The following is a 22066-nucleotide window of genomic DNA, read 5'->3' as shown; positions in this document are numbered from 1 at the left end:
GACAAACACAATGTATAGCTAAATACAATATGTTACATGGTAGCAATTAACAAAGCACACAGACTAACGTAACTAACAAATTGTAATAAACAGATCTACATTGTCAGGGTTTCACATAAGAAAATACAAACTGATAGTGATAATATATATATTATAGGTAATATACAGAGATAATATGGAAGTAAACAGAATATGGATAATATAAAATGTAAACATATATTAAAATAAATAATATAAACAGATCCTGTATAATATGGATGATAATATAAACATAATATAGGAAATGTAAACAAAATATATAATATAAACATACTGTATAATATGGATCATAATATAAAACACAATCCAACATATAGGAAATGTAAATAGATAATATACAATATAGATAATATAAACTGATAATGTAAAAATTAACAGATATTTTATAATATGGACGATAATATAAACAACATATAGGAAATGTAAACAGATAATATATAGTATATATAATATACAAATGATCTATAATATAGTAAAATAAACATTATATACAGTATATATAATAATATAGGAAATGTAAAAAGATAATATATAGTATATATAATAACAAACAAATAATCTATAATAATATAAACAAATATGGTGGCGACATCGTGCACACCAGTTTTGGCTGAATGTGATGTCATAAACACGTGACATGCAGTCCGTTTTCAATAGTAGCCAGCATGTCTGTTCCACCAATGAGGAACCGTTTTCTATCAACGGCTGGCCAATAGGAGCCAGTTTCTACAGAGAGCCACTTCCGGCCAAGTCATCCCCATGAGTGTCCACATTCTTCTTTCTTCAACACAAATAGATCCGCCGAGCTTCGCTTTCACTTCTGCCCCCGGTCTGCTCCGCCGCAGGAGGAAGAGACGCCCACACTGCTTTTAGTTGTTGTTCCTCATTTAGTTTGTTGTTTGAAACAGTCTCTGCAGAGATTAGTTTCTTTACGAGCCGAGTCCAGCAAGAGGCGCTGGTTAGTCGCTGAGCCTCAACCTCCCCTCTCGCTCCCGGTGTTAGCTAGCTAACGTCCCCGCGCCGCCAGACTTCCGTCCCCCCCATCTTGCGCGCCGACATGCCGGTGTACCTGGACGACCCGTCTGTGCTCACCAAGGACAAGCTGAAGAGCGAGCTGCTGGCCCACAGCGTGGAGCTGCCGAGCGGCAACCCCACCAAGGACGTGTACGTGCAGCTGTACCTGAAGAACCTCACCGCCCAGAACGAGAAGCATGTCGTGGAAGCGTCGTGGGACGCGTTCTCCAGCGACGAGGAGCTGCCGCCGCCCGTGGTCTACAACAGAAGTCGCTCGTCCGGCAGAGTAAGTTTCTCATTCACGTTAACTCCGTGTGTTTCTGTGCAGAGGCTCGCGCAGCACGAGGTGGCATCGTGGTTAAAGTTTGTGAAACTGGACTCGAACGCATTGAAATAGTTGTATTCGGAGCACCACCGCTGTGGGTGTTTTACTACGAAAACAAACGCAGTTACTTCCGGCTGCAACTATTTATCAAGTGATTACTTTTATTTTTAATCGATTACTCGGTTGGTAACGTGGAGCCTAAACTTTCAAAAATACTAATCGGCGATTGTGTCAGAAGTTTGCACACGCTTCAAACTACAATGTTCGATTAACCTGCAAATAAAACTCAAACTAATCAATACAACTATCCCACTTGGTGTGAACGGTGCCGCCTGCTGTTACCACACACTCCCATCAACCTCCACGTTTTGTTTTTTTTTACTTCAGGTCCACACCCTAAAAAGTTTCTGCTGCTTCCTGTACCCAAGCTGTGGACAGAGCGGGTCACAGATCATTTGGTCCAGAGCTTAGCTGGCTAATAACTTGGGGCCTGTTCTGTTCCCTGATGGCCCCTTGAGTTTGCACATTCATTGCTCTAAACAAAAGTGAATCTGTGGCAGAATCTGATCAGAGCCACCAACCAGATACGAAAGATGGAGGCCCCCCCCCCCCCCCAAAAAAAATAGCCTCAAACTTTACTCCAGCTCTAACATGCCGTAGCATCGTCGTCACTGTTCTACAGCAGCCATATGCATGCACTAATCAGAACAGGTTTATCTGTGTGTCTGCAGGGTAAACCGGGTGGGGTGTCCCTCCCCTGGTGCTCAACTCTTTACTCTTTGGTGTGATAATTTAATCAGTCTGTGTTTTGAGTGGACCAACAGAAACACTGCTTTACCTGTTACATGTAGTGAAATTCCGCCCACGCTCAGATACTGTTAATAACCTGATTGGGAGCCTGTTGTTATTGAATGAATTGCTTTTCTGTTTCAGAGCAGTGCTTTGAGATTGTTTTTGAAGTTTCAGTGTTGGGCGCGGGGTGTCACTTTCCCAGCATTCCTCGGCTGTTTTAAAGACAATAATCCCACTCCAGCCGATGACTGGCTGCATTCTTTGCAGCCCTCCAAAAACAGGAGCAAGGATTTTCCCCTGAAACGCGACTTCGTACCGCGGCTGACTTTCTGAACTGCAACCACAGTTGGTTCCACGTAATCTTAACCAGCTAATCTGTCTCATAATATCATACTAGACCAAAGGATTTAAATAAAGTCGTACAGCAGACAGAAAATTGTTGGCAGCTAAGATCATTTAAATTGATCTTTGTTTCCCTTGATAAAAAAATGGTCATCACAGAGAAACCTTGGGTCACAGTGTTTAAATGAGTTACTGTTACAAACATTTTTATTTATACCTGTGATTATAGTTGATTTATTTGTTCATTCAATGCATAATTTGCTTTCATTTAGATTTTATTTTTTATTGGGGGCAGCAGTGGCTCAGGAGGTCATCCTTATAGGTTGGTGGTTCAATCCCCAGCTCCTCCAGTCGACGAGCTCGAGTGTCCCTGTGCAAGATACTGAACCCCAAATTTCCCCTAATGTCTCTGGTGGCAGTGTGTGAATGTGGCTTGATCAGCGGAGCGTTTTGAGGAGTAGATCAGACTTGAGAAACTATATAAATACAGAGCCTTTACTATTGATACTTTGTCTTCAGTGTGGTATCATTTATTTGTCATTGAGCTGTCACCATAGGCTGGATTTATGCTGGTTAAACGCACACACTGTGATGTGAACTATGCACATGTACCTGTTCCTCATTGTTGAATGAGATGTAGACTCAAGCAGGTGTGCAGCAGGACACGTCTGTTCTTGTATGTGCAAGGTGACTGAATGAAGGGCGTGAGCAAAACAAAGGTGGTGAATGAGAAATATCGTGTGTGTGTGTGTGTGATTTACTGCTGCTTGGTGTGCAGAAGCTATGTGCACCCTTTGTGTGCTGCATCCTTTTGTCACAGTCTTTGCTCAGTTGTTGATTTCTTGCACAGTTCCCACTGCTCAGGTGATGGTAGCCTCACTGTTTACTTTAAGTGGGAGCAGCTCTTTGAGTGTGTTGAGTGAGAGACGATCAATCTTTCATGAGTTCTCTGATATTGATAATTTACCCTTAAGGGAGAGAGTGATGTTTATTGTGGACATCACTTGGCAAACAAGTCTCACCAGTTGATTAGGCGTGTGTGTGTGGTTTCATAAACGCACCGTTGAATCTTTCAACTGTGACGCATATGATATGACAGAGATACCGTTAAGTTGTCTGAAGAGGAATGCTAAGAGGTGGTGCTTAAAGAGAAATACAATTGAAGTCAATCATCAGCTCTTCTTCAGACGTAATAAAACAGAAAAAAACGCAACATGCCTCCATACTGCTCGTGTGGTGTCCGCAAGCCCGACATTCATATTCGACTCGAACCAGCATAATTTACACCATGTTTTCCGCCTAAATGTCCTCTGATAGCCTCCTCAGAGGCTCGTTCACGTACCCTCGTGCACACTGAAACACAGCACACATTTGTGTCGCTACATCTGCTAGCATCGCCACTTCTGGTTGCAGACTTTTAGACTTAAATCATTTTCTAAATGATGCCGTTTCGAATTACATTTTTTGGTGAACTATCCCTTTTTAAATGTCTAGTAAACAGCCTGTGTACTTGATGCATTGAAATAACTCAGCTGTAGACTGTAGACATACCTTGCTTTTATGTGCTTCTTGTTCCAAATATTGAAGATTGTGGTTAAAAAATGTAAAGATTATAAGCTTAATTCATTGATATGATATAAATCAAAGTTCAGTTCAAAGAAAACCATCACCAATTGTGATATAACACATTGTTTCGGATTTTTGGGAGTTGCAGAAAGTTTGGCCGTGGTTGTTAAACAGTGGCGCTTCTTCTCTTTCAGTCTATCTTTGAACAGTACTGACAGAAAACATCCGTTTTCGATTTAGAACCAGCAAATATTTGACCTTTTGTCGTTGAAGATGTCATAAATAATTTTGCTATGACTTGTTGTGAAGTAAAACTCTTAACATTGCTGTTTTGAACATTCTTTTTAAAAAAGTTGCTTTCCTCACCGTTGACACTCAACCGGCCTTAAAATGTTAGATGCGCAATGGTAATTTTTACATATGTTTTACTGGCTATAACCCAAAGTGAACTAGAATGGTCCTTGGGGGTACACACCTCCACTAAGGCCCAAAATGAGGATAATTGTTTAGATCTGCATCAAATTTTGTATCAAAAGTCTTTTAAAGGAACACTAACTCCACCATTAACATCCTTATTAGAGGACAGTTACTGTAGGCAGCCTGGATTCACAGCAGATATGTGTTTCCAAAGCTACACAGTGTTATCGCAAAAAGTAACAACCCACCACCCCTCTGACCATCTGTAGGCTGTGCACAAGGTTTCCTCAGGAAATGGTTTTGCAGGAGTTAACCAGATCCTGATGCATCTGGTCCCATGAACAGTTAAGATGGCCGGCTGAACCAGGGGTGGGGAACAACTGGCCTCCGGGTGAGAAAGTTTGATCTGTTCATGAGCAAAAGAAAGCATAGAAGAACTGAGGTAAAGGTCAAATAATGGGAAGGGAACACCTGTTGTGGAGCTCAGTGAAAGTGAGTGGCTGTGTGAAGGACAACATCAAGGACAATCGTCCTTAATGTTGTCCTTCATGTCAGCTCCAAGGTCTAACCAGCCGTCAAATGTCAAATCCTTTGAAGCAGTAAACATAAGTAGACAAAAAGAAGTAAAAATATTTATTAAGCTGTTGTACAGTATTATGGAACCAACTGATGTGTCCAACACAATATCACAGCACCACAACGAAACAAGCTCTCTCTATTCTGGCTGTACTTGCATCCAGAGGCTTTACTTGTTCTGATGAGATGTGCACTGTGTTATGGTATTTTCGGAGACGATGTCTCCTCTCCATGAGACGTAGTGCAGCTTATCTTTCATGTTTGGGGAAGTGCGAGAGCATGGCCAAGGTCAAAGTCTTCACTCCCTTGACACCATAGATATGAGACTGCGTAACCAGGCAATACTGTCTCCAGAACTAGAAAATATATTTACTTGTTTAGGAAGTGGCAAACCAATAGTCTAAATCATCATTAGGGGTTTAAAGTGTGACCACAGGAAATCTGACTTCAGAATATGAGAGGACATCATGCCCAGTTGTGGCCAAGCTTCAATAAATTGGCCATTGATCAGCAGATTTTCCACAACACACTGTACATGCGTGTTTCGGCTTTCGACGACCTGCTCCTTTTGAAAACACGTATCAAATGACCGATTATGTACACCGGTCATGTGCGTGTCCGTGTAAACAGGAATCAGATTGTCTATTCTACAGTCGGTTTCAAATTAGCAGGTATACATCTCTTATTTTAAAAAAAAAATGTAACACTCACTTCCAGCAGTAGAGTTGGCCATTCTGTCTTCTTCCTCCTAGTGAGTCATGTTCAAAGTCACAAACGCACCGGAAACTGAGAAGCTATCTTACCTCACTATCTTGCCAGTGTTGTATCTTGGATGACAGGAAAAACTTACAACAGCAATTGTTTTTCTTCATAAGATGTAAAAAATAACTAAGTACACAAATCTTCATGGCTAATTATACAGCAACCCTCAGAGGTTCAGTGGGCCAGAAAAGGTGCAGCATTTCCTTAACTTCTGATTGGAGACAGAGAGGGTATTTAAATACCTGTGCAGAGTCCTTCAACCATGGGACTGAATGCCGATTGCATCCCTTCCCTGGGTTTTTGACCAGTGGAAAGGGGGCTCAAGTGTTAGCATTGCACTCACTTCTGGTAGTGGAGTCGTCGCTGATGAGATCCAATCAGGAAGAAAGCACTCCATCAATTCCTGAAGATTCTGTGGTTTTCTGTTCAGACGAGAACACAACCCTGGAGTTTTCAAACTAAAGTGATACAAGCAGTGTATTGAAATTATCAGTTTTATTGGCTTGTAAATGCTCGTAAACTAAGTATTGTGGCTGCCAGGTCATAGAAGTGACGTGTTTTACAAAGTACTTAATGTGGACGTAGCCTGAGTCTTCTTTTGCAAAGATAGAAAAAAAGGTAAACAAATGTCTGAAGTCAATGTGATGAGACTCTCCTCAGTTTAAGCAAAAGTTTATGGATTACAAACAAAGAGGAGTGTGTTTTTGTGTGGAGTTTACCTAGTGAAGTGAACATGTGAAAGACACAACCCAGGCAGTAGCTTAAGTGCAGCTGTGGCGGTTATCTTGTTGGATTTGGCCTCTTCATTGAGGAAATGCTTTTCACAGAAGGAGGACTTTGTGCTCCAATCGCTCGCGCGCGCGCGTGTGTGTGTGTGTGTGTGTGTGTGTGTGTGTTAAAAAGTCAAGGGCTGTGGAAAGACGCATCGTGTGTGTAATTAGTCTGTCCTTTGTTTTCTGTGCTACTGTAGTATTGTACGGTTTTGGTTGTTTATCTTGTGAAACATGATGCTCACATGCCAGAGTGATTATAGGCTGCTGGCAGGAGCTGCAGGTGGAGGTGGGGGTGTGCATGCAGCTTAAAAATTCATTCCTGACATTTTTGAAATCGTGAGCCTTTTTTTTTTTTTTTTCTCCCATGGTTCAAGGTTCAAATACTTTGTCTTTCATGCCTGAAGTTTATCTCTTTTCAATGTGGTGCTGATGAGATTTAAAAGAAATGGCTGTAAAGAATGAAGAATGTGTGACACCTGTACTGTAAACACTTGTGGTTAATCTTAGCAGAGTACATTATGACTAACCACACACACATTGTAGTGTGTTACTCATCCAGACAGTGAGTTGCATCACGCAGCCACAGGTCCTGGAATGTCTTGCCCTCAAACTACTACTACCATCCACGCTGCAGTGAGGAATTGTAAAGGAAAGTATGACTGTGTTGGTAGTGAGTTTACTCGACAGAGTGTGTGAGCTCACAGTTCAGTTATTCCTTTAAAGGCCAGGGTGTGGTCTGCAGCGGACGGAGCACAGACTGTTTTTCCCTCCTTTTTCCCCCTCCTCCTTTCCCTGTCTGTGCAGCCCAGGCTGCTATGATTATGAAACACTCTGGCTCACATCCAATCCAAGCCCTGCTCAGGGCCCACTGAGAGCCAGACAGAGCGAGATAACCTCTCTGTATGTGCGTCCCTCACGTTTGTTACACGCCGTGAACCGTGGCAGCACCACGCATTCCTCACATTTCAGCCTCTGTCCCGTCTGTGTTCACACTGACTACAGAGGACGTCTGAATTGAGCCATTGGCAGTCCCTGCGTTGCTGAAGCATTAATTTTTTTTAAATGCACATAATAATCATTCCCGTGTAACTTTTTTTCACATGTAGGCATAAATAATATACATGTGAGGTTTTTGAATTTAGCAGGGAAAATGAACCTTCCACCGTTTTTGTTACTAGGTAATGTGTCAACAGTTGCGTTTGTAATTTGACTGCACATTGTTATTCAAGAAGACAGTGTTGCGCATTTGTTGAAGGATACAGTTCCCAGGACAAATTGTGAGAGGCTCAACATATGTGTTGCCTGATCCTCTGGGACCGAATTAAACCAGGAGATCAGTGCTAATGTCCTGCCCTAACTTAAACCCAGTGATGTACAGAATCATGTGTGTCCACTTACTGCCCTGCTGTCCATGTCCACCTTTGCTCTGCTTTATATCAGGTGACCAGCTAGAGGCTCTGTACACTGAACACAGTTTAATTCTGCTCAGTTCCTCAGTTGTTATTTGAAAATAATGTGATTGAAAACATGGTAGCATGTGTAACTTCTATACTCGCAGCACGCTCCAGGAAAGCAGTTCATGCACGTAAACGTGATTCACTCGGAGGCAGAGCCTTGTTCAGCTGTGAGGAAGGAGACACAGGGCTTAATTTAAAGTTAGCTGGCTTCAAACTGTAATTTCCTGTGGGCTGGTGTGTGAGGGACCGCCAGTTGTTTACTATCAAACCCCTGGAATCTCTGCTTCCAAAGCGCCGCTTTCTCTCTGGCTCAATTCAGTTTACAAAACTGCTTATCCCAGTCGCATGGGTTTGTGTGCATTTCACATGTGCCTCCACAAATCTGTCAGTAGAACCTGCACAACATGAAGCAGCTGTGGTATTTTCTGCCCCTCTGCCCCATTTTCTTGCATATTTAAAACAGGTTATGGTCATTTGAGAGCAGTGTCATGTGTAATTCGCAGCTTATGTTAGTGTTTGAAAGCTTGACCAACACGGTGATCCTTTGAGGAAGAGAATGAAATAAATGTGCTAAAGACACAAGATGGATATGGTGGGACAAACAGAAAGATGTGAACTGAGAAGCAATTGAGTTTGAGTCGTTCCTCACTTTTGGCCCCTCCCTCCACTCCAAAAACTCTGCTAGTGAATATGGAAGTGCACAAATTCTCTTTTGTGAATTTACTGTTGTCTTAGCAGGCACTGCATAAACATGCCACACCCAGAAACACAAATGTCTGTCGGCTGATTCTTTTACTGTCACTATTTGCTTTTTACATCGCCCGAGGGCAAAAAGAAATCTATGGCAGTTCCTGACCTCACTGATGAGTTTTGTTCATCATTATATCACTGACCCGGCTGCTCTGTTGTCCTCCCACAGAAAGCCACCAGGAAAACTGACAAGGTGCAGCCAGATGAGCTGGATGTGACCGTGCTGACCGACGACGGCCTGAGAGACTCGCTGATCAAGCAGGGAGTGGTTGTGGGGCCAATTGTGGGTGAGTGCGCACGTTAGCAGAAATGGCAGCAGGGGCACATGAGAGTGAATGCTAAGGTGACCTCTGCCCCCTGTGCACATGTGTGCAAACAGACACGCACACACACAGGGGGATGTGGTGTGCTGGTGCTACACGCTCCACACAGGTGTTGGTATTCACAAGTGGCTTTGACATGTGAGCTAACACCATGCCATGTTTGACCTGAAGCGAATCCCCTAGAATGTGTTGGTCCGTTAGTTTAAAGTGTAACCTACGTTTCGAGTGAAGTGTTTCTCAAGCTGCTTTCAGACATGCACTGGAGTCCGCAGATACCCTGTATATTCTCCAGAGGAGGTGCATGTGTGACCACAAATGTCCGAGTGAGACGCTCCACAGTTTCTACAGACTGCCTGACCTCCTTTTTATACAGTCTGTAGAAATCAAGGGGATGTCCATGTGTGAACACAGCACGGGGACCCCCCCCCCCCCCCCCCCCCCCCCCCCCGCTGGATTCACAGCGGCCGAATGGTGATAAGAGCCGACGACGGTGTCGGGGTGCTGTAAACAAAATCACGTGATCAACGCAGCAGAGTTAACGCGTCAGTTCCTGCCTCTGCTTGCTGCACCAAGCCGATCCACCTCTCACCTGAATATTGAGGAGGATTTGTAGCTGTCGTGAAAGTGTCTGTGCAGAAAAAACCCTGAAAGGCAGACTCTGGGCAAACTCCGTAGGCCATGTCTGAAATGAGCTTCACTGGAAATTCAAAAAATGCCTTGAATGCAGTGCTGGGAGGCGGAGTTAAGACACGCCTACGACAGCCCTTTCCCCCACCCCCACAAACATACACACACACACACGACATACCTATTAGCTTGCCACAGCTAAGTTATCAAGGTTATCTAGATAACCTGCTGATAGCAGCGCAGACACTTTTGCGATTAGAAAGCATTGATTTGAAAATGGGTGCAGCTTTCCAGAATCCCATTCACGAGTGGTCACTGGTATAAAGGTCATGAGAAAGAGATGACCCGAATCGTTTGGCCCTGCAAGGTCCAAGACTGTTTGAAACACCAAGTGGCGTTACGAGCCATGTTCAAACCATAAATGTAGAATTTCTAAATACGTATGGTAATAAATGTGATGTGGCTGTGACCGTTTGGATTGTTTCTCACTAACCTAGCCCTGGCTCGTTGGTGATAACATTAAACAGTCCGGACCGATTCTGAAGTGAAGAACGGGCACTTTATTGCAGTACTACCGCCAGGCTTGGCGCGCGCGCGCGCGCGCACACACACACTATATGCAATCCTTTAACTTTGAGCTGCTAACAAAAAAAAATTGCGGTGATGATGTAATGAGCTCAATCCTGTGGTAGGCACCACATGACCACGTTGGTGCGGTTACTGTCGCAGCCTAAATGTGATATTGAAACTAGTATTGATGTGTTTCATCATAGAAAAGTCACATAATATACATAAGTTTACAGCTATATAAAAAAAACCACTGAAGTGTGCAGCATCACTTTAACAGTAACACATACAGTATCATCTATAAATATCAGCATCATGAACAATTACAAATAGTGTTCACTACTTAAACCTGGGGATAAATTCTGCAGTATAGAAGAGCTCTGATGTCTCTTCTGTTCTGTGTACTGCAGAAATGAATAAATTTAATTTTCATTTTAATTACTGCTACACAAGAGAGCTTTGTCTGACCCTCTGTGTGAGGTACTGGGACCACACAAAAACACACACTCAGCTCTAAGCATCCTGGACCAACACACAGATTTAACAAAATTATACAAACGTGTGTTAATAATTTAAAGTAACCATTAGTCAGCTGATTCTTGTGGGTGTGTTCATAAATTTAATCCGAACTGTCGCTCAGAAATTTATTTTGAATTGCTTTGCTCCTCATCCTTGCATGTACAACAATTGTGTGTAAAATGGGAACCATGTAATAGACATGAATGTAGAATGTAGCCGACTTGTCAATTAATATCTATAACAGACAGAATCCCAATGTCAGGTGGACTTGTATCTTCCGGTTACAGTGGAAGTCCTTTATGAAAATCTTGATTAAACATGGATGTAAACGTCAACATTTCTGTAAGAATTTTGGGGAGATGCCAATGAATTGGACTGAATTACAACCCTGACCAAACTAAGCTTAATCAGAAACGTCCTCGTCCAGAGGAGGCTGGCCTCACCAACATCACAGCTTTCGCCTCCTTCTGTTCCTGAGTCTTTATCTGAATCTTTAGAGATCTGTCATGGCAGTAAACACAAGAGTGCAGTGTGTAATTTACTGATATGGACTGTTCTCCCCAGCATCCACCCGTAAACTGTACGAGAAGAAACTGCAGAAGCTCCTGGACGATGGCCCCACACAGCCACCACTGCCAGAGCTGGTCCTCGCCGAGATACAAGTTAGCCACAACGGCCACTCTGAATCTGACCTCTACAGTGACAAGGAGGATGGTAAGAACTAGGGACGGTATTTCAATAAAACACACTATTCATAGTGACTCACCATTGTTATAAAAGTGATTACACTTAACACTCACTCTTTAGCATTCCTGCTGGGATCTGTATTATCCTGATTGTATAGGGGTTAGCTTATTGTCGCCTGCCCACAACACCTGCATTTACTGTACACTGACAACCACTAAGTGTATCTGAACGTTGTCCTGGCTTTCACTGGTTTTGTTAAATTTCAGTCCACCATGAAGACCAACTTGTAGACCCTAAAAATACCAATTGTCTTAATTTCTCTGAAGATATAAGGCTGTGGGTATGAGGGTAATGCACTTTGTGATAGTGAAAGTTTTATGCATGAAAGGGCTTCTTATTTTCCAACATCTAAGGGATAGAGCAGGGTTTTTCCTGCATAGAGAATTATGATGCGGCTGCCTCACCATCATGTGTGCGTGTCAGCACGCAAGAGAGAAAGCGAGCAAAGTCAGGATGAGCTGAATTAATGAATCGAAGCGTGCAACTATGAAGAAAGATTTTACTTATCTCAGTACCACCCCTGCCTAATTTCCGGCCAGGAAAAACCCTGTAGAGTAATTAAAACTGTTAACGTCACAAGCTAATTTATCAAAAGTCAAATCTTTAAGACTGGCAGCATGCAAATATGGAGGTCCATAAAGTGATATTTGCATAAAAAGTGTCTGCAGTACATAATTTGCACTCCCATCACTAAAACATGCACATCTCACCTCTGTGGTCTGTTTAATGATGGTGTATGACGACGCTGTGTTTTGTCAGAGGTGACCGCTGAACCAGAACCTGAGCCAGAACCAGTGGCAGAGCCTGAACCAGCTCCACCAGTGGTGGAGAGACCGGTGAGGAGCCGAGGGAAGTTGCCCGTCACTACCCGCACCCGCAGCAGCCAGCACCAAACGGTAAGAAACGGCTTAGCAGTGAGTCAACTTCATACTTCTCCATATTTTATCGTCCTTTAGTCACAGTGGAAAGTCCGCTCATCAGTTCACTCACCCTCTATGTGGGAACGTTACAGTTGCTTGGGAGCACTGATTTCTGCTGATATTTTTAGGGATATTAGTTTGTTTTGATTATTACTAATCTGCTTTTATGATTTCATTTTTTCTGCTGTTGGTGCAGTTCCTGAGCTGCTGAAATATCTTTATACAGATCTGAATGAGTGACTGAGGAGCTCTACGTTTCCTGGTTTAATGATGGGTTTGCTGTAATCTGTCAATTGTGAGATGCCTGGAATTTCACACCTTTTTAAAGGGAACATCGTATGCCCATTTTACCACAAGTTGATATGGTTCCTTGGGGTCTTAATGAAATGTCTGTAACATACTTTGGTCAAAATACCACAAGGATCATTTAAAACAGCACCCTTTTTACCCTGTATAAAACAGCCCTCCACAGAGTGACCTGTTTTGAGTGCCTGTTCCTTTAAATGCTAATGAGCCAGCTCCCCCCTCTCCCCCCATGATTTTAAACGATATAAATTACATATTTTATATGATATAAATTATCAAATATGCATCCCATACTTTATATTCCCCTTCTGTTGTCCTGGAGTTTTAATTTTCCCAATTTTCCCAATCACATGATTAAATGTCCCCCTCTGCCCATCCACTACAAGCACACAAGCAGATAGAAAGAGAGGGGTGGGGGGGGGCTATGAAGACCATCATTTACCCCCGAACCCCGACATTCAACGGGTACAACAACAAGCGGAGAAAGCAGAATCGCGGGCTGACCAGCGCGGAGAAATGCGCGTCCCGTGTGAACAGCCAGGCGGCTGCGCGCTTGAGAATGGCGATGCGCTTCCGCGTCCGGTGTAAACCCGGCGTGACGAGTGTGGGGAGGTGGGGGGTGGGCCAAGGCCATGTCGGGAGACTCCCACTGTATTGTGACGACACAGTACATAGGAAGCTCATTCCAGTCACTCAAGCATGACGTTTCTGACTTAGAGGAACCATAACAAAACGCGCTAGTGGTTTTTTCCCAGAGTTTTTGGGTTGGTAGACATGCCAGATACCCAAATTAACGTGTAGAAGCACTAACAAAGTGGAATTTTCATAATATGTCCCCTTTAATAGTTTCTTGTTCATCTTAAATGTTGACTGTTATAGGATATGGCAGTTACTATCGGATGATCTCCACAGTCTTTGAGAGCAGGGGGAGGTGCATAAAAACAGCTGTTTATGGTTTGCAGCTCTCTCATTCACTCTCTCGTTCTCTCTCTTATATTCAATAGCAGCTCTGATAGCAAACACACTTGACTAGTTAAAATATGCTGGCAATGTGGACAGTCAGGATGGTTTTAAACGTAATCTGATGGGTTCTGTTTGATCAAACTCGAAATTAACCACATTTGTGAATTTTAGCCTGATATTTTCAAGCAAGTGAGTAATTTTGGAAAGAAACAAAACGTTTCCCCCTCTCGGGCTGCTTTTCCACTGTCGCCACCCCCAGAAGTTTGTGTGCAGAGTGAAGCAGGTGGGATAGAGAGAAGCTGGGTTTGATTATCCAGTTTCCTCTCAAACCGACAAAGGAAGACTTTAGACCTTTTTTTTTTTTTATTGGAGCGCAGTCACACCCAGCTCAGTGTCAGCCTGTAGATGCAGTGTATCATTGCTGCTCGGTGCATGTCAGACTCGAAGCACATGATGTGGATTAGCTGCTGCCATGCACATGCTGGATGCTTTCGACTTTGAAGCATCCAGCAGGCAGTGTGTGGACTTCCTGCTGACTTTTCTCCGTATCCCTCCAGCTCTTCTGGCTGTTCTTTACCTCCAGCTGTTCTTTTGTTTTTCCTCTGATATTTGGTGTCTGTCTTTCCATACAGTTGTTATTGTAATCACCAAAATCTGGATATGGGATGCCTGGGAAATTTGCCCTTTACTTATTTTCACTTGTTTTACCATTCGCCCTCTTACATTTGTTTTTAATTATCAAATACTGCAAATGGCCTCTAGCAGTGTGAAGGCTTGATCTTCAGCATGTGATGGGTGTAATCCAACTGTCAGATTGTGACCGTGAGCAGTGCCACCTGCTGTTCACATGGTGAATGTTCACCTGTTGAGCTGAGGCCTCAAGGAACAAGAGCACATGACAACTGGTCGGCTGCCAACAATAATCTGACATGGGCTGTGGAGGAGGAGCTGTGTGTGTTTTTAATGTTGGGGCTCTGGTTGGGCCACTAATGGACATGCAGAGTTGTCCCTAAGGCTACGTCCAGATTAATATATCTTCAAGTTAAAACAAAAGACTATCTTTCCAGACAAGGAATTTGGCTCCATACCAAAAATAATCTCTGTTCCCAGGAACACACTTGAAAATTCATATCACATGTCAGTATGATTGTCTACTCTGCAGTTGGTTGCTTAGTTGCCGAAAAAACTTTAAACAAGGAACAGCAATGGTAAGAATTAAGGGAATTTATTTTCCAGTGTTTCCAAGCGTCTCAGTTTCGCAGCTCAAAAACTCCTGAGTTGTGTTGACGCCAGGTATGAACCCGGCAGCAATGGTGCAACGTATAATTCTATGTTGTTGGAAAGGCATTGACCCTCCAACCAAAAATATTTGCAATTTATACATTTATCTTTTAAAACCAAACGTAAAACACAAACAAATGTGCACAAAGTCATGGTTTCTGAATATTGTCTGAAGCCAATGTAACAGTTTTGAACTATCTCCTAGATGTGATATCAACTTGCATTAAGGTCCTACTGAGACAAATGGCATGTTTTGGCCCAACTATGAATCGGTTTCCAACTGACTAAAATATTATTTCTGTGTGGGTTTTTTAATCAAACAGATTTGTCAGGTTTTACTCCTGGTCTCTTGTGTCCCAGCAGATAGTGCCTGAGGATCTCAGGCCTGTTCTGAGAGAACCTGTCTATTTAGAGTATAACAGGAAAGTTCACGACAACCCTGAGAGTCCTTCCCAGGCTGAACCTCCCTCGGCCTCGTCCATGCGTGTAAAGGTAGCTCTAGGCCGTGGCAGGCTGTTTGTACTCTCACTGATATCTGCATGATCTCACTGGTCTGTATCTACTACTCTGTTCAAAAGATGAGGGCTTCCCCCTCAGGGATACACTGACACTTGTCTTCTTGTCTCAAACTGCATCCAGTGGTGGGCAGGTGTTGGTAATATCTGTGCATTATCACCAGGGCTGATGCTGACAAATGGGTCACATTTCATTTTCTTCTTAGTCACGGTGTCATTTTATTGAAAATGTTTGCGTTGGTTTCATTTACCTGATGTGGCTGACTGTGTAAAACTCTATCCCATATTGTGGACAATACACCGAAGTTCATTAAAGCAGTGGTTACCCAAAACCCAGGACTGCAGAGCTCCAGGGAACCATCGCCACCATCCAGGCGTCACCTGCTCATTTCTGCTGGGATTTCCTGAAGTCCTTAGAATTTGATGTGGCCCTTAGACTGTATATAAAGATAGATTACATATTTCCACTTCTCCCTGTTGGGCAAAAATATCCTGGATAGAGGTGCTGCCATCTAAAGTGCTTTTGACATAATTTGGAGCAAGGGTCTGACTTTTTCCTTTGAGCCATGTACCAACCAGTTAACACGGAGGTGGGTTTTATGACCTATACTACAGCTAGCCACAGGGGACAAAAAAGATAATCTGGTTTACATTTTAGGAGCTGTCATGTCCATCTTTTATATACAGTTTATGGTGTAGCCTCACATAAGCTAATTAAAATACGGATACGCGGTCAACAAATAGTTGTGCTTGAACATTTTCCACTAAAGGTTTTGAAGTGTGTTTCAGCCTCCTGATAATTTACAGGAGCCAGTACCTTCAGGACAGATGGTAACTTCAGGTCGCAGATACAGACAAAGTATGAGCTGTTAGATTTAAGTATCATGTGAGAAGAACAATTGAAAATAGTTGGTAATGTCGACAGGGTATGAGATTTAAGTCGGTATCCTGGTTATTCTTGAGCTGTGTTGGTCCATCAGGACCCAGGGCCAATTACTGAACCAGCATTAGGACATTGTTATCCTGTGTCTAGGTTACATACAGTAACATTTATATGACACTATTTATATGTAGTGTATTCTACCTTTTGTCTTTAATTCTTAGTATTTCCAAACGTATATCTAATTATCTCATCTGTTGTGTTGAAGTCAAAGAGTCGGCCTGAGGAACGCAGTCGACGACCAGCTGCCAACCCTTCGTCTCCTCTGGTTCACCTCACCACAGTCAACAAAGTGAACTTTAGCCCCATGTGTAACATCTCCCCCATTAAGAGTCAGGAGTCCCCCTGGACTGTGTCGGACCAGACTGGATTTAAAGTCAGCGGTGTGTCTGCAGCAGGGGTACAGCTCTACTCATACGTCTGTGGCTGCTTTTCTCTGTTTTTCTATCCCTCTGAATGCTGCGTTGTCTCTGTTGAAACACGAGGCGCTAAAACTCCCCCATTCTATAGTTCATAATGTATAGTTCCTCTGATGAATTGGCCAATTGTTCGTCTGTGTGAGTGCAGCTGTTGGGGGACTTCTGCGGGGACAGTTGTGTAACAGTTGGTTGGTTTGGTTGGACATCCTTGACACACAGTCACTCGCATTGTTTGTGATCAGGAGGAGTGTGGCCCTCCAGACATCCAGCTGCATAAAAGGAGGCAGCAGACAATCACCAGCTTCCTGTCCACGTGCAGCCCTGTGAGGACACACAACTACAAATCCACGCTGTCAGACGATGCGTTAGTGAGACAGGTAGACTGTTGCATGAGAGAGACCCTGCTCTGTTTCACGTGGTTCAGTAGTAAACGTGGTGGTTGGCCTGGCCCTTTTTGTGTGAAGGGATCACATGGTGAGAATTGTGTATCATCAGACAAGGGGTTGCTGGTCCAGACATGCACCTGCGGGTGACTGTAGTGGGGTAACGGGGTAGTTTTCCCTTTTCATCTGAATCCATTAAAAGGCGTTTACAACAAGAAGAGAGATGCCGTCATGAATCAGTGCCTTTTGCACTTTAATTAACGCTCATCATTGTTTTGTGTAGGTGGAGAAAATCACAGCCAGTGACCAAAACCCAAAATTGGAGGAGAAGGTTGTTCTGAAGGAGCTGTTCCCCAGTGACTTCAACAGTCCAACAGGAATCAAGTAAGTAACGGATTCTTATTTTTTTATGTCAGTCAGTCATCAGCCACATCAATAAAGTACTTATGTAATAAAGTTGAGTAAACTGCTGTAATATTACATTTACATAATGTTCTAATTAACTGAATCAAAGTAGAACCACTGTTCCTTTTACTCTGAAGCAAATGGCTCGTCTCTGGCAGGAAGTATTCATGCAGTCGCTGTGAACTAACAGCTACCATGTTCACTTGCGGAGGCCAGCCATCTAATAGGCCGAGCTACCGGGCTAACTGTCAGCTGCTAGCTGTTATTTCCCTACCTTTGGAGTAAAGATTAAATTTGTGAATTTTTAAATTTATTTATTTTTCCATCAAACTCAGATGATTTCAACAATTTAATTGAAGAAACATGAGCTGAAGTCCACATAATAGTAAAGAGTACCGAAATTTGGCTCAGTTTAAATTACTACCAACATAACTCGGGTAGTAACTATCCCATACAATGGGATCATGAGGTCAGTCAGGCTCAGCAGGACCTGCTCCTTATCTCTGGGGTTAGAAAGTATATAATATAACTTTATTTGTATAGAACTTATCTAAACGAGGTTACAAAGAAGTATACATATAGCGCTGATGGTGCAGTACAACTTAACCAAAACTGTCCAATCCCTTACCAGTCCATCAAGTTTACAACTCTGTTTGTTTGTGGTAAGTCTGTGTGAACAAGTGCAATACAGACAGTTGGATCTTCTTCCTTACACGGCCCAGACCAAATGAACCAAGCTACAGGTGTGGAAGTGACCTGAACCAATTGATCTCCCTCTTTAGGAGACAAAAAGCCAGACAAGTTGTAGGAGTCAACACCTCATCGCTACAATTCGACTTGATTAATAAATTAAATGTATTATTGTACCTGCTAAATGTTGCAATGTCACTGGAGGGGCACATCTCCTTTGTGCTGTAAAACAGTGTAGTCTACATGTTTTGCGCAAGGCGCACACAGAGATGGCCGGCTGCATTCAATTGTGGCTATATAAATTATTTTGCGATCTTTTACCTGAAATTCACTATTTTCTCCAGATGACTGATGTTGTGCTTAAACCCTCTGCCTCATGACACCTCTAGTCTATCCACAGAAGACAGGATACAGCGAGCATCATAAATGCGCACGTACCATGGCAGAGTGCAGTTAATGTAAAGATCAGGTGGATGTTTCTTCACAAAGCTTGTCGCTGTTCTACACGCCAGAGATGGCTTGTCATATTCTTTTAACCTGCTGCTTATTGTATCATAATGCAATGCATCCATTGCCTGATCCAGCAGAAAACATGTCAATACAAACCACCTATTATTGCATGTATTTTATTTCATCCATATCAGTGACATTACCTTGATCTCCTCCTGTTGCAGTCGTTGGCTAGACCTTTTTTTAAAGCCAATTTTATATCAATTAAATTCTTTATATCCATAGCAGTGTGACATAAAGCCAACAAAGCATCAACAGGGTTATCAGCGCTGCTTTAGTCTGTCTCTTAATTCAACTGCTGATGCTGATAAGAAGTTAAGACTTCCTCTTTGATGTCTGAAATCAGGACATCAATCTCCAAACTTAATAATTAAAAATAGTTCTCCTTTTTACTATTCAATGTCATTTTCATGAATTCTGCTGACATATGGGCCAGGAATTTTAGCCTCATGTTATATTTTGGACGTTGAACATGCTCATTTGCTATCTCCGTGCACACTGACTCAAATACGCACAGGTGGCATTCATCACGTATACATATGTCATTTACACACTTTTCTGAAGATGGAAGTGTTTCTGTAATCTGACAAGTTCGTACAAACCCAGCATAAGAACAAATGATGGATTAAAATACGAACATGTTCTTGCATGAGGTATTATACAATGACTCTAAAATCTAAATCCTCTCAAATTGATTCTTGCAGCGCCACCTGCCGGCGACCCATCCGTGGAGCTGCCGGTCGCCCAGTGAAGCCCAGTGACCTGTGGAACGACGAAAATGGCCTCTACTCTCCCAAAATCACCAAGACCACAAGCTCATCCTCCTACACAGAGAGCCGCACTGTCAACAGAGTCACCAGCCTGCCCCCCTCCACCACCTCCCCCTCCTCTGCCAGGCTTCTGTCTGCAGCTCCCCCTGCTGGCCAGACCAAAGCAGTGCGCTCCGGCATGTCCCTGTGGATTAAGCTGTTCCTGCTGGCCGTCGTGGCTGCCTTCCTGTTCTTGGTTTACCAGGCCATGGAGACCAACAGCATCAGCCCTTTTGTAGCCCCTGACAAAGAAGTGGTCAGTGGCGGCACAGAATAGAGAGCACATTGTCTGACGGGAACGAGAAGCCCGTCTGCTCCTATGTTTTTCCTTCTTCTTTTTTTTTTTTTTAAAAAGTGTGAATCTGCATTGTAGCCATTTTGTTCACAGGTGCTGTGAAGTTACCTCTGACATCATCCCTGTGCCGTAGTTTCTTTCTTTGTTTTCCTTCATGAGAAGGGACGACAGTTTCAGAGACGTTTCCAAGGATCTCCATGACATGTGAAAAGACAGTACAGCATCTGCAGTTGTTATTTTTGGTCCACCCCGTGACCCCTTGACCTCACTGTCCTTGAGGTTACAACAAAGCCAGCCGCCAGTCAACTTTGAGAGACACAAACACAGTAGGCATCACAAAGATACATGGACTCACTTTTTATTGCCTTGTTTTATTTCAGACTTGCAGTGCGCATGTGTGTGTGTGAGAGTGTGAGTGTGAGTGTGAGTGTGTGTGTGTGTGTGTGTGTGTGTGAGAGTGTGTACTGAATGTGTGAGATACTTTTTTCACTCCTTGCCTTGGCTTTTGTCTCTTTTAGTCATCAAAAGCCTTGAAGATGGAATCTGAACCTGTAATGTTTTGTACTTGACCATCTTTGTTAATGAGACGGGGAGGCTTGTTATTGTAACCCAAATACTTCTAAATCTTCTCAAACATTACGCCAATATTTTCTTAATGTTCTCTTATAATAAAATTGAATGTCCCAGTGTATTCTACTTAATTATGTATTCACTGTCACAAATATTAAACATCTACTCAATAAACTATTTAGTGGTTTGTGTGCCTGAAAGAGCTTGTTATTTGTGAGCAAGCTGTTCTTGCAGTGGACTCTTTGTACGAGCTTCAATTGGGAAAGTAGTGACACTTTGTCTATTAAGATATTGAAAAAGAACATTTCTCACATGCCTGTAGTCATACTGTATGGAGCCATGCACATAGGTTACTACCTCCACCAAAGATGTGTTTTCACCTGTTTGTTGGTAGTTTTTACAATATAGGACTAGCTGGTGAATATCCCGTGTACGTGTACAAGCAGGACTACACAAAAACAAAAAGATTTTCACAAAACTCATTGGAAGGATTCAATTTTCAATTCAATTTTATTTGTATAGCATCAAATTATAATATACATTATCTCAAGTTAATTTACATAGAAGGTCAAGACCTTAAAAATGTATAGAGAAACCCAACGGTTCCCACAATGAGCAGCACTTTGGAGAGAAAGGGGGAAAAAAACTCACTCATTAACAGGAAGAAACCTCCAGCAGAACCATACTCCATGTGGGTGGCCATCTGCCTCGCCCGGAGAGAGAGAGAGACTTGTGCACCATCAGGTTTCACCTCTGACTAGTTATAATGAAAACATAGTAATTGATAAGTATTATTGTTAATAATTGTTATTTTGCAGCTCTGCTCTTATCCTGCAGCTCTGGACTCAGAGATACCTGCAAAGAGAGAGACTATGGGAGGAAAAAGACACGGTTAGTGACGGGTAGTAAAATAAATAAATGAATGTGAGGGCAGAGAGAAGGGGAGTAGTGCTCAGTGGATGATGGGAGTTCCCCCAGCAGTGTAGACCTATAGCAGCATAACTAGGTGATGGTTGAGGACTCACCTGATCCAGGCCTAACTATAGGCTTTAGCAAAGACCCACCCCACCATAAACATGAAATGTTTGACACAAATAGTTTCTACCCCACTGCCTTACATGTACGGAGCACTGCCAAATACAGACGCTGGCCTCAGCCCACTCTCCACCTCACTACTTGCACTGACACAAAGCTGCAATGTTTACAGTTTATATGTGCAATTTTAACAGTTTTTAACAATGCAATAGCTTCTACCTAACACCCCTAATTAATAATAAATTTAGCACTTTTCAAAAAAATGCTTCACAGACCTAGAAACAGAAAATGCATGCAGTGCTATTACAAGTTTGAAGAAGTAAATGCAAGACAATGGATACAATAAAGCACTACAAATGACTGGTTGAAAGAGATATAATAAAAAAATGTAAAATTAGTAAAAAGAGTTTAAAAAAAGTTGGCTTGTCT

At 42.7% G+C, this 22066-nt stretch overlaps 1 protein-coding gene across 2 annotated transcripts; it reads left to right on the top strand.

Moving 5' to 3' along the window:
* Window positions 1-777: 777 nt before the first annotated feature.
* Window positions 778-20789, top strand: tmpoa (thymopoietin a). Of its 2 annotated transcripts, none has more exons than XM_034578692.1 (7): window positions 778-1339; window positions 8983-9100; window positions 11414-11563; window positions 12356-12492; window positions 17607-17707; window positions 19633-20453; window positions 20491-20789. In XM_034578692.1, the coding sequence occupies exons 1-6, from the start codon at window positions 1097-1099 to the stop codon at window positions 20012-20014; spliced, it is 1131 nt and encodes a 376-aa protein (XP_034434583.1). In that variant the 5' UTR covers window positions 778-1096; the 3' UTR covers window positions 20015-20453; window positions 20491-20789. The 2 variants fall into 2 exon arrangements, with proteins under 2 accessions (XP_034434583.1, XP_034434584.1); XM_034578693.1 differs by having other exon boundaries at window positions 19633-20459.
* The last annotated feature ends 1277 nt before the right edge of the window (window positions 20790-22066 follow it).

The sequence above is a fragment of the Hippoglossus hippoglossus genome, chromosome 23 (assembly GCF_009819705.1).
Source record: "Hippoglossus hippoglossus isolate fHipHip1 chromosome 23, fHipHip1.pri, whole genome shotgun sequence".
In the NCBI taxonomy this organism is placed as follows: domain Eukaryota; kingdom Metazoa; phylum Chordata; class Actinopteri; order Pleuronectiformes; family Pleuronectidae; genus Hippoglossus; species Hippoglossus hippoglossus.
The sequence above is the reverse complement of the archived record's forward strand: the minus strand, read 5'-3'. Positions and strand labels throughout refer to the sequence as shown.

Coding starts and splice junctions, on each gene's coding strand:
- tmpoa (XM_034578692.1), top strand. CDS start 1,097: ATGCCGGTGTACCTGGACGACCCGTCTGTGCTCACCAAGGACAAGCTG. Junction 12,493..17,606: donor GCAGCAGCCAGCACCAAACG/GTAAGAAACGGC, acceptor TGTTTTGTGTAG/GTGGAGAAAATCACAGCCAG. Junction 17,708..19,632: donor AACAGTCCAACAGGAATCAA/GTAAGTAACGGA, acceptor TGATTCTTGCAG/CGCCACCTGCCGGCGACCCA.